The sequence below is a fragment of the Pleuronectes platessa genome, chromosome 12 (genome assembly GCF_947347685.1).
Source record: "Pleuronectes platessa chromosome 12, fPlePla1.1, whole genome shotgun sequence".
NCBI lineage: Eukaryota > Metazoa > Chordata > Actinopteri > Pleuronectiformes > Pleuronectidae > Pleuronectes > Pleuronectes platessa.
This window is the reverse complement of record NC_070637.1, coordinates 5,829,459-5,848,201: the sequence shown is the minus strand read 5'-3', so window position 1 is coordinate 5,848,201 and position 18,743 is coordinate 5,829,459. Positions and strand designations below refer to the sequence as shown.

At 39.4% G+C, this 18,743-nt stretch overlaps 1 protein-coding gene across 1 annotated transcript in view; it reads right to left on the bottom strand.

The window, feature by feature from the left end:
• Window positions 1–18,743, bottom strand: part of LOC128453867 (stromal membrane-associated protein 1) — a 104,626-nt gene that overhangs the window by 20,046 nt on the left and 65,837 nt on the right. Inside the window, exons 7-8 of the mRNA XM_053436969.1 lie at window positions 15,933–15,996; window positions 2,289–2,413 (exon numbers count right to left, since the gene is read on the bottom strand). Of these exons, the coding sequence (XP_053292944.1) occupies window positions 2,289–2,413; window positions 15,933–15,996 (189 nt within the window). The remainder of the gene's footprint in view (window positions 1–2,288; window positions 2,414–15,932; window positions 15,997–18,743) is intronic.

Genomic DNA, 18,743 nt, shown 5'->3' with positions numbered 1-18,743 from the left:
GAACCATATCAACTGTGGTAAAACAGGCATAATATGTCCCCTTTAAATAACGTTTAGCTTAAGTGTTTCATAAATCTGATTGAATTTGTGCTCATTAAAAGAAAAGAGGGATAAAGGGCTGAAATAATTTAAAATAGTGCTTTTTAAATAATGATTTAATTATTTTCCTGGCACAAAAGGGTGAATGAATTACAACAAAAACAAAATATCGGTATCGGCTTTCGGCTAGATTGTTATTTTAAACATCGGTATCGGTATCTGCCAAGAATTTCAATAACGATGCATCCCTAACAAATATTGATTCTTCGACCAGAAGCATACAACTGCATGTCTCCATCCTTGGAGTAAGTGCATGTGTAAGAGAGATGGTATATATTTGGGTCTGTATGAATGTGTGTGTCCTCATCTGCAGCTGAGCTGCAGGTCAAAGGCCACACTTGAAAGACTGCAACATCATTTAAAACGCAACGCTGCTCTTCAAAAATGTTTAATTCAACCAGGCTTACTCAATCCCCTGAGAGCAGTCAGTGAACGAGTCAGAGAAGACAGGTGAGAGGAGTTTTTGGATGATACAGTAAAGCTTGTCATCTATTGTTTTGTCTTTGATAGTTTGTACCTGTTCTTACTGAAACAAACATCTAACAGGCGAAAGTGCTAATGGTTGCCACATCTCACACTCTACCCTTCCATACCCTATCACTTCATCACTCCGCCCTTAACTTTGAACCCTGCATAATTGTGGGTTTGTTGTGTCGGACAGGTCTGGGAACAGTCAGATACAAACTAAAACCCTTGTATTTGGGCACTGTGTGTTTAAAAGGCTTTATCCCCCCACAGGCAGGAGAATGGTGAGAGTTTCACTCACTTTTCTCAGGTCGACTTTTATGTTGTTGTGTTGCGACATTGTGTCACTGTGAAACAACTAGGATATCATTATAATGTCGGTCAAGGCACAGACACTTGTGGGTGGCGATTCTGTGCACCTGAGCACACATTGCCTGCGGCTCAAAGTCCTTCCCACCACTGTGTTGTGTGTCTTGTGTGTGTGTGTGTGTGTTTGTAACTGTGTATTACTGAACATCCAACTTGTATCAACACAGTCAATACTTTTCTCTACACCAAAACTTTTGCTGGAAAAGTAAAAATCTTACAGTAACCTTTGACAATGACCCCCTCTTAAATAAGCAGGTCAAGACAGTTGTCCTCTCATGTATTTTGCAGTTAAGGAAACTGGCAAAAATATTTTTATCTGGAAGAAACTTAGAGAATGCCATTCATGTTGTAATTTCCTTTTGTTTAGATTACTGGAACAGCTTGTCGAAAACACAGCAGCCAGACCTCTCAGCAAATCTATTAAAAGCATTACTCTGATTTTAGCTTCTCTTCACTGGCGTCCAGTAAATTTTGCAATGATTTAAAGATTTTATTGCAGCCTTTTAAGGCCCGTTCTGGATTTGGACCATAGTACATTTCAGATCTTATGACACCAAGGCCTGACTTGCTATTCCACAGCCCCGGTTGAGGACCAGAGGGGACCGGGTCTGTTCTGTCAGGACGCCCTCTCTTTGGAGATCAGCGAGGGAAACTCCTTACCCTCTCTTAAAGACACATTTTTAAAGGTGTGCTTTCTTCTAGTTCTGATCCCACCGGCAATTTAATCATTTTACAATGTTTTATTTTACGATTTTTTTTACTCTTTTCTCATCTGTAACATTGTTTATTTCTGTATCTGCACCTGAATGCTGTTGCTTTTAATTGTTTCTTACTGTTTGCTCTCTTTTTAACCTGTAAAGCTCCTTGTAACTTTTTTTTGGAAGGTGCTATATAAATAAAGTTGGATTTTTCATTATGTTTAAATGAGCATATTTCACAAATCACTTGGCTAACATTTTTTGTTGTATATTATTATACTCTATATTCCTACCTCTCCCGGCTGTTGTATTGTTGTGCTGGTTCAACACTGTTCCTCTGTGTCAGACCTACTCTCTCCTTTGAAGGACATCGGTTAAATTGTTTCAATAAAGGAGAGTCCTTGACAGTTTACTTCAGGATGATGCTCAGAGAGTGTGTGTCGGAGAGAAATGGCGTGTTTGTGAATGTGCTTGTGTGTGTGTCTGTCTGTATTTGCTTCATATGGGTCTCCACAGACTCCCTATGCTGCAGCCTGCCTGCAGTGATAAGCACATGATGAAAGCCTCTGTGTGTGTGTGTGTGTGTGTGTGTGTGTGTGTGTGTGTGTGTGTGTGTGTGTGTGTGTGTGTGTGTGTGTTTGTGTGCGCACGCCTCACCTGGGCCTGCTGTGTGTTGTTGGCTGAGGGGAGAGGATTGGAGACCATTGGTCCAAAGATGTCCAGGTCATCGCTGATTGGTGCAGCACTGCCCGAGTTCTTCCCACCACCACCATCTGGGGCATCTAGGGAAAACGTAATTTATTTACAAAATATATCAACAAATATAGTTTAATTCCATTTAAAGACAGAGAATCTGTATCAGCATTTGTATCTCCAAGAACATATGGCAGAATCAAAGTAATTTGGGTGACAATGACAATCTTTTTTTTTTCATTAATTCTTCTCATGGTACCGATTTTTTATCTGCAGTCAGAAGATAACACAGCATTTTGATTCGAATCAATATTCATCCTGATCAGCAGCTTCTGAATGAACCTTAGGAACTTTGAATATTAATGCTAATGATTAATGCTGGGAAGAATGGAAATCGGAATCTTCATTTCAATGACAACTGAGCAAAATCCATCATTTTGATGGTCAATGTGATGTAGTTTAAAGATCCATTGCAGCCACTACATGGACCTTGTGCTGAAACTGTTTTTAAAACTATTATTTAAACTCATTAAAATAATAATTTTATTAGGTTAATTTAAAACATAAAAAAATAGAAAACATAGAAAACATAGAAAACATAGAAAACCAGACTTCAAGACTTTACCAATACCAAAGTATTGATATTGATAATATAAAATGTATATAACATAGTCAATTTTGACATTAGTCTTGTTTCAATCCAAATGTGGCACCAATTTAACATTTAAAAACAAAGAAACTTGGAAAAACTAAAAGGAAAATTAATGTGCAATTTAATCAAATAGCATTCTGAATATAAGGATGAGGTGAACAGTTGGCGACACCAAATCTCTAGTCGGGAGCAATTAGACAACCACAGTCCAGCGTGGAAGCATTTTTGCGACATATTTTTCCAGAGATAAGAGGAAATACAAGTACAAACAGATGGATTGAAAACACTTATTGAGTCGGACAAATAAACATAAAGATGAGACCGAGATATCATAAAAATAAAGACAAGAGAAGTAATGAGGAGAGATAATAGAAAATCAATATCACAATAAAAGTGAAGGCAATGATAGAAATAGAAACGACTCAAAACTACCTCTATATATATGCAGGAAATAAATTGACATGTTGCAAGAGCTCGCAGCACAGCTCAATTTATAATTAACACACTTATAATTTGGAACATCCTCAGGATGACTACACTCCTTAAGATGTTGACACCTATTTTATTTATGAGTCTCCCTTGAGAATGTGACGTACTGATTGATCATCAGTGACTGCGGATCTACACCGATTAGCCACATTGTCTCATATGGTAACTGCAGGTTGTGGCTGATTGGTGTAGATCTGTGGCTGATTTTGAAAGAGTTCATTCAAGGCCATGAGAAATGTAATAAATAAAATGTATTTCCAACAGTTTCTATGAATCCATGGCTCACAAAGTAAAAAAAAAAACACAACAAAAACGTATCAATGTATTGAAAATGCGTCGTACAGCTGGTTTCTTGAATTCGCAATTGGAATGACTGTAGCTTCATGCTTAACAACTCTTAAAAGACACTTTCCTCTCGAGACCTGTTTTATAATAGTGTACTGATTATATGTGTTTTTAAAAGCAGAGAGGGCACAGGCCTAAGTTATAACTTTTGACTGTGTAAAAATTGTCAGCTAGTGTGAAAAGTCAAAAAGCCCAAAAGGATGTTTTTCATACCTGTACTCATTTGAATTGAATTGAATGATAAATTGAGTAATATTCGATTAAAAACATTTGAGAAACAATCACCTGTTTCAAGTCCTACAGCATGATGTTTATTTTATAAATGTCCAGTGGCTGATTTTTCTGAACCAGGGGCCACAAAGGGGCAACAAATGTACACAGACAGGCAGGTTTTATATGTCCAACGTCCACGCACAATTCCTGATTCAGTTGAACAGGCGTTGTTATTACTCCTTTACTGAGAGCTCTATAGCTTTGAGCAGAGCTGCATATACATCAAATTGTTCCTTGCTCAATAATATTCTGTATTTAAAAATGTTTAGAAAATGAAAAGTTAAAATACTGTTATAGGATTCTAAGTATTGTTAATAAGTGACCTAATCTTTTAAAGGGGACATATTATGAAAATTCCACTTTTGTAGTGCTTATACACGTTAATTTGGGTATCTGGCATGTCCACCGTCCCAAAAACTCTGGAAAAAACAACTCCGCGATTTTTTGTGGTTCCTCTATGTCAGAGACGATACGCTAGAGTGCGTCGAATGGGATTAAGACAGAAATAAACGTCATAGTCACACCATGCCCATCTAGGGAGTCTCGCTACATCACCTTGGATGAGCGAGCTAACCGGGCCAGTGGAGCCCGGCTAGCGTTAGCTCGCTGCTGCTACCCGGCAGACATTTAAGTGGCCGCATAAACGAGGGACCCCCGGATCACCTCTAAACGTTGACTCAACAGTGTGGAAGGATGCTGCTGCTGCGCCAGCTCTGCCTCCCACTGCTCCAACTGCTCCCACTGCGGGGCTGCGCTGGGGAGCTGGGGCTCTCGCAGCCAGGCTTACCGGGGGTGAGGGGGGCGGGGCACTCAAAACAGGTCAATCTGAGGAGGGCTGTTTTAGACAGGGTAAAAAGGGTGCTGTTTTAAATTATCCTTGTGGTAATTTGACCAAAATATGTTACAGACATTTCATTAAGACCCACCACCTCTTAAGTGTTTTTCTTTTACGGTCATTTGAACTGTGCCCACAATGAATCAATAGTGACAATTGCAGGAATATGTCATTTGCAGTGAATGTGAACTGATGTTGTGGCATCAATTGTCAAACATAAAAATACTTTAATCACCAAAATAACCCTTTTTATGTTTGGTGCTAAAAAAGCCATCAAGAACTTTAACAGCAAACAAACTGTCACACATGAACATTTCACTGTTGCACAAGTTGGACTTTAATGGACTTTAAAAAATGTTTAAAACATAATTTCCCAATATGGTGAGACCTTCAAGCAGAAATAGAGTTAAACCTTTAGTGAGGATGTGCACAAGGCATCCACCTGAACAATGAGTATATGTAGTGATAAACCTGCGAGGCTCGTCAGTCTTCTCTGGCCTGACACCAGCCTCCATATATATCTGTGGGTGATGCCAGAGGGGATGTTCTACAAGTCTTAATACTGCAGGTGGAGCTGGAGCAGGTACTTCTTTATAGCTGTAACGGGTATGACCCACACTATAACGAAAAAAAAAGACATTGTAATAATTAGAAATGTATCATAATGTGGGTTACAGAGAAAAGGAGGAACAGAGCTATTATACCATGAGCTCGAAACAATAATCCAACAAATAAATTACTCCCTGAACTTAGATGTAAAAAATAACCTTATGCGGTTTAGTTTTGCATTAAATAGTAATACAACGGAACTCATACTTACTGCAGTGACATTATGTGGGTGAACATACCATGATAGATCCCTGCACTCAGTAATGTTTTCCTACAACAGAGAGAAAGAATCATTACCATATATATTTGGACGCATATCATCAACTATGAAAGGAATAGAACTTGCAAAAAAAAAACAGACGACAACCACGAACGAACATAATCTTAATGCTCAAGAAACGTAGAACTGTACTTCATTCATTCAACTTGGAGAGAAAAATAATAATCAATAGAAGTGTTCTGTAATGTAACTTAGATAATGAGATCATTTCAATCAACATTTGCTGTCTGGCATACAACAGCAACAGGAGACGCAAACACTTAAGTTTAATAATGTTATAGTTTAATTAGATTAAGGAATTGTAACCTTAAGGAAACTTGGTCAGTCTATTATTACAGCTAATTGCTTTAAAACATTAATCAATTACAACATCAACCTGCCATCAATGTGAATATTTACTTTTATCTCTCACCTTGGATCACAGAAGCTGACTTTGCTGACAGTGACTTCACACGTAGCAGCTGGGATCTGGTGCGTCCTGCACCCGGGCCACGCAGGCTGCCTGAGCTTGGTTACTTCTGGGTTCAAGACCTCGAAATGATTTCAAATGGCTTCAAAACCGCAGCTCACAAAGGAATGGATGAGCTCACAGTGGTCTGTCACTTTTTCGGTTACATACCATCACAATTGTTAAGCCAGTTAACAATGGCTGCAGAGATTCAGGGTCTTCTTGCAATGCGTGCTGGTGTAAGTTTTGTGGTATTAAGAATTATTTGACAAATGTATGGGACCAAGCAGGTAGACAAGCAAGACCTGCAGGTTTGTGCTTCAAAACATGAAACCAGAAAACTGAGGAAATGCAACACAATTTCTTATCTAAAGAGGGTTTGTAAAAGGGAGAAAAGAAAAGAGGAAGGCCCAAAAATATTTTTTACTAAAATTAAACTAAGCTCTATAGATTCAGTCACGCAGTTGGTGCCCCCCTACCATTCATAAGGCACTTATGTGATGATTGATAGGGAGAATCATCTGCAGCCAAAGTCAAATTGAAGCCTCATTTAATTCTTTATCTGAATTAGTTCAGATCAAACACGTGAGCTGAACTGATCTTAATGTTTTTTAAAGAACATTATCATCATGAAGAGCCTGTGGTGTCCGAATAAAGAACCTGTTCCCATTCTGATGAAGAGCGAACACAATGTACACCCGTCTGAGAGAAAGTGAGAGGGAGTGATGGAGAGGCAGGCAGGGGGTGGAAAGGAAGTACGTGAAAAGAGACATCAGTGTGTGTGAGAGTAAGTGAGAGTAAGTGAGCAGCTGAGGTCATTTATATAACCACAGTGATGAAACATCCATAATTTAGCCTTTTGAAAGTGTGAACAAGACTGGGCTCCTTTAGCGAGACAACAGGGTACATGGAAAACCATTTACTGTGGGGGGAGGGGGGTCATGAAAAGATCGACCCACATCAAAATCTCAAATAATGACTTTGACTATAACGTCTTCCATCCTTATTTAAACTATTCTTTTTATGTTTTAGCCTCTTTCATCTTGTGATCCCCTCATTTCCTTTATGAACTATGGGACTATAGAAATCACTTTGTAAATGGCTCTAAAAGGAGCTTGAAGAATAAAATCTACTTTGTTTAGGATAATCACCTCGGGGGGGCTGAGAATGACAGGTGTGCACATTGAAACGGAACAGTGAAAGGTAGAGGATTTCATGTTCTAACACTCTGCTCCCCACTTTACCAAAAACTCTCTCTCCCATTATGATCCGTTGGGAGAAAAGGGCCCATCATTCTCATCAGCATCGCTGCCATGGCGGGCAATGTGCCCACCATCCTTTAGTATGTGATGGAGCCACTTCTTGAGAGCACTCCCTACCTCACCATGGTAACAGACCACTAGTTCAGCCGTGGGGGGTGTTTTATAATCAGCCTGAACCCCTTAGCCCCGAGTGTACACATACACACACACACACACACAGTCGTATAGACATACTGTATATGTATAGGTCTTCCAGTGTTTTCAATGAATACAGTGACCTCATTCAGCAGCGGGGGGCTGTCACATTAAGGACTTGGCCGCCAACACAAGGGCTAAAATATCTCAGTCGATTAAGCCCTGGACTGATTCTAAAACCAATAACCCAAATCCGATTTTACATAAACACATGTGGAGATGCTTTTTGATTTTTGTTTTCCCACTGGTCAAAATGCTGTATCACATGTTTTCCATCCTGTCGATAATACAAATTCAGTGGTTTTGATCTCCAAAGTGTTGCTACAGCCGTAAACCAAAGAGATATGTTAATTTAACCCACTTTTCCCCAAAACACAACTAGGGCATGAAATGAAGTTTGCCCACTCCCCTGTGTGTGATTGTTGGAGTCCAGAAGGAGGGGACATTAGCCCAGTTAGTGACTCCAGTCATTAGCTCCTGGTGGTAGGAAGAGGCATTATGTAGAGGCAAGTGAGGAACAGTGACACACAATTACTTAAAACTGGATATGCTTGTTTACAGGGGATAACATAATTAGTATTTCCTGTCCTTGTCAATTGAACAATTCATATATAACATTACATTCTTTTGTTGGTGTTTTGTTGAATTTGCAAATGGAGCCCGTGCAGCAGGAAAAAACTAAATTAAAATAAAATGACTTATATGTTATATATTTGGCTGACTTGTGTACTTACATTATGCAAAGTGTTCAAACCCAGATAAATCTCCCACTGTTTGAATTGGTCACTGATAATGAATCATCATTGTTCATTGAAGTTTGCTGTGTAAAGTGAATGAGACTTTAATACATTACCTCATCTGAGTCATTGCTTCACAACATCATTAAACGCTGCCTTTTGTTATTGTTTTGAATTAGAGACCCCCATTGCACATTTAGGCCATTTTTTTCCCACATAGGCGAACTATAGTCTCTGGGTCTTTGGGCTTATAATGATACTGTCATGTATATAGTCATCTGTGTGCACTGGACTGGAACAATTGTCAACTTCAGGGCACATAAACAATGTAGGCCACTGAGGACCTGAGATGGTGGGTGGCCCTCGGGGGGACAACAAGGGGGGACATTTATCCCCCTTTAAGGTTAATGCAGCTTTTTTTATAGCAATTCCACTCATAGCTGGATATTTTTCAAAAGCCACTCATGTAACGAAAAGATTGGGGGTTGACCTTATAGTAGGATCTGTAAGTCCCAGTCACTGTCCGTCCTCTCCTCTCCCACCCGCTGTTTCCTCTCTCTCCACTATCACCATCAATTAAAGACAAAAAAGGCCCAAAAATACTCTTCTCAGGTAAATTAGGCTTAATCTCTTCTTTTCCATATTTCCTCTTCTGATGGCTGCATCTATAAGGTGCTGTCATCCTAAGGGTTTTACAGTTTTCCTCTCAATAACTCATTGAAATTCACACAATGGCAGCAAGCTACCATGCGAGGTGTTATATTCTGACTCTTGGGAACCGTTCGGGTCTCAGTGTCTTTCCCAAGTTCACTTCAACATATGGACAGAGGGAAACAGCAGATCAGAACCACTTCATGGGTCGCAGCCTCCTTCTGTTTTGGTCAGTCGTCTATGTTAGGCACAACAGAACCAAACTCTGCTTCACAGCCAACACATTGTAAGGAATGACAGGGAAGAGTCTGGTTAAACCTTTGTCCTGTCTTCTTCTGCTCATCCTACACCATGTTCTAATACAGCCAGGCTCACAATTGATATCCTCTTACAGAGACATTTTTTTTCCTGTTGTTAAGACACCTGAATAGATTCACAATAATGATTTTAACTGTGGGCCATAGAGACGTTGTGCTAACAAGGCAGTGACAATAAGTCCTTCACACAAACCAATATGTTATGATCATTAAGGTATCTGACAAGATGAACACAAATAAAGCTTGAATGGTTTCATCCTATGTTTTTTTTTATTTTACTAAATACTTAACATTATACTACATAGTTCCAACAAGTTCGGAGCTGATTGTTTGACGTCAGCTTCAGACCTACAGTGTTTGGATCAAACAGGTTGAAAGAAATATTAAAAGAACTACAAAGCTTAGCCTGTTACTTTGATGTGTCAGATATTAAATAAAGAAGGTTTTATTCTTCAAATATATTTATCATGCATATCATCTGCTGCTGTGTATATAATAATTTCTGCAATTTGTCTCCACTATCTTGTGACTTTTCTCATGGGCAGATGTGTCATTTCAGTAAATATAAGTGCCAGACTGGACAGAGATCAGAGCCACTGCTAAAATGTAGTGTGTTTCAAGATGAAGCTACTGCAGTCATTACTTAAAAGCTTAGTTTCGGGTTTTGAGAATCACGCATTTTCACATTTAGTCAACTGAGTGTGGATGTAGCAAACATTTTTGATGATTGTTTTGTAGGACCGTCCATTTCCCATATAACCCTATCTCCCTTCGCTCTGGAGCAAAGAAGCCAGAAGCATTCTCTCCTCCTGTCTTATTGTTGAGAGATACTATGCTGCTTCCAAGAATCAATGTGAACACTGTTGCTCCAATAACACTAGAGAGGACAATGTGAATGGAAGTCCATTCAGCGCCATATCAGAGCCATTACAGGAGAGGACTGAGCTGGGAGTGAGACGGACGTGCAACAAACAGGGCGCTACATCAATAAAAGTTTTTGAACTTGATTCAGTCGTTCCTGAACATATCTATATTTGGATGAAGGGGGGAACATCTCTCAGACGTTGTTTTATCCTCGAGGGCCACAGAAATCATCCAGCTAGACCTGAGGCAAATAAATATAACGTGTTTTTATGAGACGAAGAGAAGCTTTCTTTACGATATTAGATGTTAAATGAAAAGCTTATTTTAAACTGATTTGTTGTTTTTGCAAACGTGAGGCCAAAAAAACCTGTAGGGGGGACCAACCACACTTTTTTTTTTACATTAATTCCAGCATAGCCTGTTAAAGTGAATCAAACCGAACAGGAACACAGAAGCACAGGGAGAAAGTCTCTTTGACAGCTGCAAAGTAAAGTAACCGTAAATCGTGGAGGTAGAGATGAAGGGGTTTTTCAGTGCTGAAGGCATACTGCCACGTATTTGACTTATTGATTATGTGTGAAATCCCATCCACTGGACATGGCTGCAAGGTGCGTACATTGGTTATTTATAGCAGGGCGTTCACCCTCACTCACTCCCATGCTGCGGCCAGGAAATTATGATCAATGCTATATCCACAAGCTCTTTCTTCTGTCAGCACTGCCCGCCTCAGCTGCCGTCCGATACAATACAGCCTTGTGTTCGGAAAACATGGGGGGTCACATATTACAAATTGATGGTGAAACCCTGAAACAACCCTGCCTTACTCTACTCTGTGGTGTTCAGGATTTCCTGGCGGTCATAGTGGGCCAAGACACTAGCATGTGCTCAAAATGTCACAGGTTTGAATCCAGCTTGTGACCTTTGTTGAATGTCATATCTCTGGTGCGTTTAATCGTTCCAGTTTTTTTGCTGATGTGTTCTTCAGTAAAGCACAAATGTCATGTGTGCAGGAGATAAAGAACATGTGACAAGTTATTCCTCTTAACTGACAGTTTGGTAATTGACACCATTGTTAAACTAATAGGAAAAATAAATCCTGCAAGTGGTTATGTCACAATAAGATTGTTTTCAGCCATTCAGGGTAATAACATAGCCCGGTTGAAGTTGGTTATGGCCACTATACTGGAAAACTGAGGTCTCTGTAATTGCAATTACTGACACTGTGCCATTATAGATACAACATTACTAAGTAGGGGAGAGCGGGGTAATGTGAGACATTGGGTAATGTGAGACACCCCCTGTATCTAGGCAACGGAACACCGTTTTGGTCATGTGACCATTACGTTTTCAAGCCCCTCCCATTCCCCCCTTGCCATGAAGGCGAAGTTGGTGCTGGTGCTGTGGAAAGGATGTTTTTTCACAAAAATGTGTTTTTTGCATGTAAAAGTAAATTGTCTTGCTTTGAACTTAATCAACTTTTGTGTCAAAACAAATTGATACAGGTTGAAAAACTTGGTGAACTTCCAACATATAAAACCATGTGATTGATGCTAGCTGAAGATTAGCCTGAATTCCTAAGATATGTTGTTTTTTCTAAAATGTTGGCTGTGGGGTAAAGTGAGACATGAAGCACAAGTTAAGTTTAGTCTTAAACATATTTTAGTGTAATATTACATTATGTTTTATTTTTAATGTCATAAACATTGTAGAAAAGTCATCATGCCAAGAAACTGCACCAGGAAGACAACCTGGGGCCAAACACCCCTCACAGAGATGGAGAGTGCAGCCGCTGAGGTCATGCAAGGAAAGAAGTCCTTAAGAAAAGCTGGAAGGGATAGAAATATTGATAAGACAACCCTCAAAAGATTCATAAAGAAAAAAGAGAAAGGGGAAGTAAAATTAGTAGCCTGGGGTGCAGTAGCTGAGGCAAAGAGAATATTCACAGATGAGATGGAGGAGGAGCTTGCCAAACACTTGAAACAACTAGCTGACCAGTTCCATGGCCTTGCTCCAGTTAAGTGCCGTGAACTGGCATTTGAATACGCAGAGAAAAACAATATCCCTGTCCCTGCCAATTGGACGGAGAAACAATGTGCCGGTAAGCTAGGGTGTGCAAGAGATCACATGAATCATAATAATCATAAATGTGCTTAATTGACCAATCCCCATGATTCTGTTACTAGTCCGATATTAGTTTTGGAATGTGTCATTGTCAATCTAGCTGTCAGGATTTTAACTATTGCAACATGTGTTGTTATGGTAGTTTTAAAGTGGAATAAGTAAGTGGATCACTTTACCCCCTTGATTTCTAAGCTGGGGTACAGTGATCCACAAAAAAAAACAATCACATTTAAACTGCCCTTTGTCCTGAAGACAATCCGAACATTTCCCTTGCTAGGAAACATCCTGAATTAATGCGAAATGTGTCAATTTACTGATATATCATTTTAGCTCGCCTAGAGGGGAGCAAATGTAAAAAATGTCTCACATTACCCCGCTCTCCCCTACGGAGTCAGGCAGATGTTATTCAAACACAGTCTGTAAATGCTGAAACAAGTGAATATCAGGCCTTGATTTTGGTTTGTGATTTTTTTACTTGCATGCTTTGACATAAAGCAGCTGGGGCCAGACACAGTGCTAGCCCCGGCTGCAAGCTAGCAACAGCATGTCACAAGTTATTCAGTGTCTAATCTAATCCACTGTCATTAAACTCTTTTATTGCCCTTCCACTGTTGTCTAGTAGTTATGTAGTTATATAAATAACCTAAGTATTCATTTGAATGAGAAATAAATCAATAGAGAGCCTCATGATTTAGTTGGTCACATTAAAGCATGCATATGGAATTTACTCGGGATGGCTGTGATTCAGTTGGTTGGACTGGTCGTCCACTGACCAGAAGATCGACGGTTCGATCCCAGTCTTCCCCTTTCCATATTCTGAAGTGTCCTTAGGCAAGACACTGAATCCCAAATTGCCCCGTGCCATTTTCATAGAAAAAGTGCTGCCCATAGATTAACTGTGTGAATGTTTGTGTGAATGGTTGAACGTTAAAACTGTCAGTTTTACATTTTACATGCAGATTGTAAACTGTGGCAGCATCTCGTTTCACACATAACATTTGCTTCCATGATAAATGTCCTCTATGGCTCTTGCGTCTTAGGAGAAATGTCCCTATCAGTCATTTATTATTGGGTTTAAAGGGTAAGGTTTTCTCTGCTGCTGCATGGTAACAAATAAAGGTATAAAACCTGCTACGACCACCAGTGTGTAGTTGAGATAATGTAATGTGGCTATAAGACTTGATTGAATTTAAGGGGACTGTTGGGCCTTGGAGGTATTTGCTCTGAGTGCCATTCTAGTATTTATCTGTCGTTGCATTGCTCATGAAATTAACATTAGTTGGTGACAGTAGTCTTGTTCACAATCACACACTTGCATATGCACTGGAGACCCTGGCTGTGGTGAAGGAGAGCATTGGGTCAAAACATATTGACAGAAATGGTCAGAAATGGGTGTTTTTTAGCAAATTGGAGAAGAGGAGTACAGTGATTTGTGCATAATTTGAGGTATTCATAAACTGCATTTTCCAGAGCACTCGCAAATGCCAAGCAAATTAAACACATGTAAAAATATTTTACCCCAGCCTGGACAAATATAAAATTTGTATAGTTAGATCTTTAGCTTCACCTTCATAGAACTGACAGTATTGCTTTTGAAAACTTTCCATGTTTGGGAAACATAATCAACCATTATTATATATTCCAGCATATGACTGGACTGCAGTCACTTACATGTTAGACAATGCATCTGAAGCCATTAAAGACATATTAACTGACAAATATCAAACCACGCACCCCTGATAATGTTATACTTTACATAACCGGCAAATGATCTACTATCAATGTAGAAATGTTATTACATTTTATAATACTGAACTTCTTTGAATCACATAACAAAAAACGTGAAACATTTGAGTATTTTAAAATGTGGACAGATCTTCATCGAAGTTACATTTACAAACAGAAACACAACTAATGACACGCACGTTGTATTGGTCTGGTGTACAGTGAATAAATCACTTAAACTTTCACAGTGTGGGTCGGAAAAAGTATGTAAACCTCTGCTACTGACATCAACAATGGCTAATTGGAGTCAGGGGGCTGGTCGCTGAAATAAGATTGGAGGGTTTTTGTAACTCTCAAAAAAGAGATCTTAAAAGACTCAGGAAAAAGTAATCTCAGAGATATTGGATATTATTCATCAGTCTACAATTAGACCATTTCTCCGAGAGGGCAGGGATACAAGAATACAGTGGTGGGATGTGAAAAGGTATATTTACTTATTCACTCTACTTAAGTACATTTTCCATGTATCTGTACTTTACTTAAGTAGATTTATTTGCAGATACTTTTCACTTTTACTCCAATACATATATCAGCAAATATCTGTACATTCTACTCCACTACTTCTTTATAATTGTTATTATTTCGCTAATCAATATCAGAGCAGGCAGGTAACCATAAACCCTTCTCCTTCAACAAGAGCAAAGTGCAGTGTAAATGATGTGCTTTACGGACACGTGGATGACACCACTGAGCAGTATGGAGGCATGTTACTTCAATTGTATTGGATTTGGCTGCAACACTGTTTACCCCTGAGACTCCAACATGTTTTGTGAACTCAAGCCCTTCACCCACCCCTCCATCGGCATAGTGGTGAGTAGATAATGAGGGAATTTCATTTTTTGGTGACCTATCCTTCTGTTCATGAGTCCGCCTCATGGGAGCATTGTGATTCTGAGCTGCTCTGTTGCCTCTTGGGCTGTACAGTTCAAAACAAAGTCCCAACTTTAACAAGGTAACTTCCATGATAATGTCAGGGGGGTTGTCTGTCGGCTGAATCTTAGTAGAAGCTGGAGGGTTCAGCAGATTCATGATGCTACACCTCAAAGTAAACTTGCTACACATTGATGTCAAACAAAGGAAATCCACTTTTAGGAGTCAGGGCCGGGTCAGAGCTCAGACCTTAACCCAGGAGAGATTCTGTGGAATGAACTTCAGAGAGTCCTCCACACCATGAGAACACTTAGCTGAAGCCACTCTGTGGGAAGAATGATCCAAAATTCCTCCTGAACACTGAGCAACTCGGATCTACAGATACAAGACGGTTATTTTAAGTTTTTGTTGCCAAATGAGGCTCAGCTACTTATTAAGAGTTTCATTACTTCTATTTTTTTTCTTCAATGTTTTATGATTAATCATTGTTTGTGTTATTTGTTTAAGCCCATTGTGCTTGTATACACTTGTGATTTGTATCAATATATCAATAAATTGAATTTGTATAGCCCATATTCACAAATCACAATTTGTCTTAAAGAGTTTAACAAGGTGTGACATCACCTGTCTTTAACCCTCAACAAGAGTAAGGAAGACTACCTAAACAAAAACTTTTAAAGATGGGGAAAAGAACGTAGAAACCTCAGAGTGAGCCACAGGAAGGAGAGGAGTGCAATAGATGCAGCAGAGTTACAAACTAGACAATTCCAGCAAACATTTTCCCGTCACTGTATCTGATCAGGCAGACTATCAAATTATTCTATGGCCAGTGGGTTATTATTTTGGTGTTTGGTAGAGGGGTGGTCATGTCTTACCCAGGCCCAGCAGGTCCACAGCTGGCTCTGTGCTTTTCTTAGGACTGGCTCTGCACTCTGTCTGCTGAGAGGCACAAAGACAAAGACAAAGAGAGAAAGAACAGAAATTTGTTAGTCGTAACTTCCAATCCTTCCAATCTGTGTAAGGATTAGACGAGTCAATTACAATATGGACATTACAATTCAATATTGACCTTTAATAAACAGAAAGTGTCATCAACTGGCCTTAAAAAATTTGCTTCGCTATAGTTCAGGTAGGCTACAAAGTCAAGCCTAGCCACAGTCAAGTATATGTTAGGTGACCGCAGCAGATCTTCGAACCAGCACACATGATCAGAACCCCTCCTTAGTATTTAATTGACAAAGCTCATATTGTGCACCTTATCTAAGCTGCTTTACCTCCTACTCTTCCAAGCCACTGTGTAACCCATCTCCACCCAAACACCTCCTTTTCATAGGAGACCAACTCATTGTCATGTGATGTCATTGATGCTGCTCTGTTCTGTGCCAAAGTCTTTCGGCTGCTGCTCTCCCTCCCTCACTTACCATAAAGGCTCATGAAAGGCTAGGGAGGCTCTCTACCTTAGGCTTTCCAAGTGTGCATGTGGAAGAGCAGGAAAGCCCCACAGCAGAGCCATAGACTTCAGTCTCTAAACCAATTATGGATGTCACTGATCATGATGAGTTTTTGTCTCATATGTTGTTATTTACCCCCCAAAAAACAGATAAGTCACCCTGCATTAGAAAGGCAAAGTTTCTATTGTTTATTTAGATTTTTTTTTAAGTGGCTCTTTTGTGTATTGGACCACTAGTCATGAGATGTATTGTTTTGATGGCCAAGGGTCCCTGATAAGTGAAGATCTTTTCTCTTAATAAAACACATTACTGCTGATAGATTTATACAAACCCACTGAATGACAGTTGGACGTGGTTATGTGCCAAAAAGCATAAAAGGGCACAAACAAAAAGTCAGGGGAAGGAGAACTGCTAGATGATGGGAATATAGACGGTAAAGGAGGTATTAAGTGATTTTTCTTGGCTGTAAACACAACACTTATATGCAGTATTATCACCTTAATAATTCTTCATGGTGAATGCAAAAAAACAGAAGACACCCAAAGCAACATTAGCATTTATGTCCAGCAATGTTTCTGCCCACCCTATGAATACTACTCAAACATTCACTCTCCTTTGAGCACCTTGCGTCTCCACCAACTGAAATAACTGGCTCTGTTAAGGCTGCTGAACGTTCCATCACGGTCTCCAGTGACTCACATGCTTATTGTATCGCTCTCTGTGCTGTGCAGATAGCGCACAGTGAGTACATCAGAGCATTGCATTGGAAATAATGTATCTGCTGCTGTTCTTTATGGAGTTAATGAAAGCGGTGCAAATGAACTGAATAGAAAACAAGGAAGTGGTGCATTTGTTACTATAAGCAACACCTTTCAAAACACAGACTTTTTTAGTTAATACACAATATTGATTAGTGCACCTTTTATAAAGGAGGAGGCAAATGTGAACATAACACAAAGATTTTACAAGGTTCCTCATTCTGTATTTAAGGAGGTATTAACCACAATTAAAAATTTGCAGAAATCTGCCCCATTAGTAAGAATCAAAAGAAATACAAAAAATTCCAGACTAAACAGATATTTGAGGAAGGTTTCTGGAGGTCTGGAAATAGGCAGTAGAAAGAGTAAATACACATTTGTATACCCGTGAATAAAGCAAAGGCACAGTAAATGTAAACAAATTTATATAGAGGACCTCACCTAAATTCTTTCCTTACAATAAACCAATTAGCCAACAGAATGTAATGTAATGAAAATCTGTGGATGAAACAATAGATAATTACTTAATCTTTTCAGTCATATATTGAGTAAAAATACCAAAGACAAGCTGGTTACACCTTTCAGTTGTTTGTCAGTGGTTAACCTACCTGGTAATATTGTTTACAATAAGCAATCGTTCAAATTGAGCTTTTAAATAAACTGCGAAGAGGAGAGTAGAATGAAAAAGAGGCAGTCTGGAAAGGAAAAAAACAACAAATTAACAGGACAGATAGGAAGAGAAAAAGGCAGAGATTAAAAGTCAAAGGGTACCAGAATGAGGCAGGCGTATGAAGAGGGGAGGACGGGAGGAGATAGATGTTGGAGGGAAAAATGTGGTGAGCGAGAGGGAGTCTAAAAGGTTAGCACGTGGGCCATGAGAGATCTACAACGCTGGTAACAAACCCAGTTTCCCCCCAACAAAAGATCGATGGGCCACATTAGATTCAATGTCGTTCCAATCCAAAGCAATGAAAACAATTACCATGTCCACACCTAATCAAGAATGCATTGGCTCCGAATTGATGTGTGTGGAGACTGCAGCAAAGCTTGAACAGCAGCGGTCTGTGTACTGCAGCAGAAGGTAGGTGGGTGTCGTGCCTTCAAATAGACCAACAGTGAAGTGCAGGGAAAGAAATAACACAGGGGACTATTCCACTTTTGCTTTTTGTCATATATATGTATAAAATATGTAAAAGTAATCCCCATGAGACAAAAGCTCATTAGTCATTAGTCTGCTCTGAATGTCTTTTTTCACTTCTGTGATGAGATGATTTCAACCAGTGACACCAGTGTCTTTATTCAGTCATTCCCCAGTACAATTTACCTGAGTTGCACAATAGGCATATACTGTGAACTCCTGCATACAAACAGTGCAGGTTTACTATACATTAGTTTGGTGACAACAGATCACGGTTCGTAATCTTTGTTCATGCCGATGTTAGTGATGTTCTGTCTCAGATTCAGGTTCCAACATGGA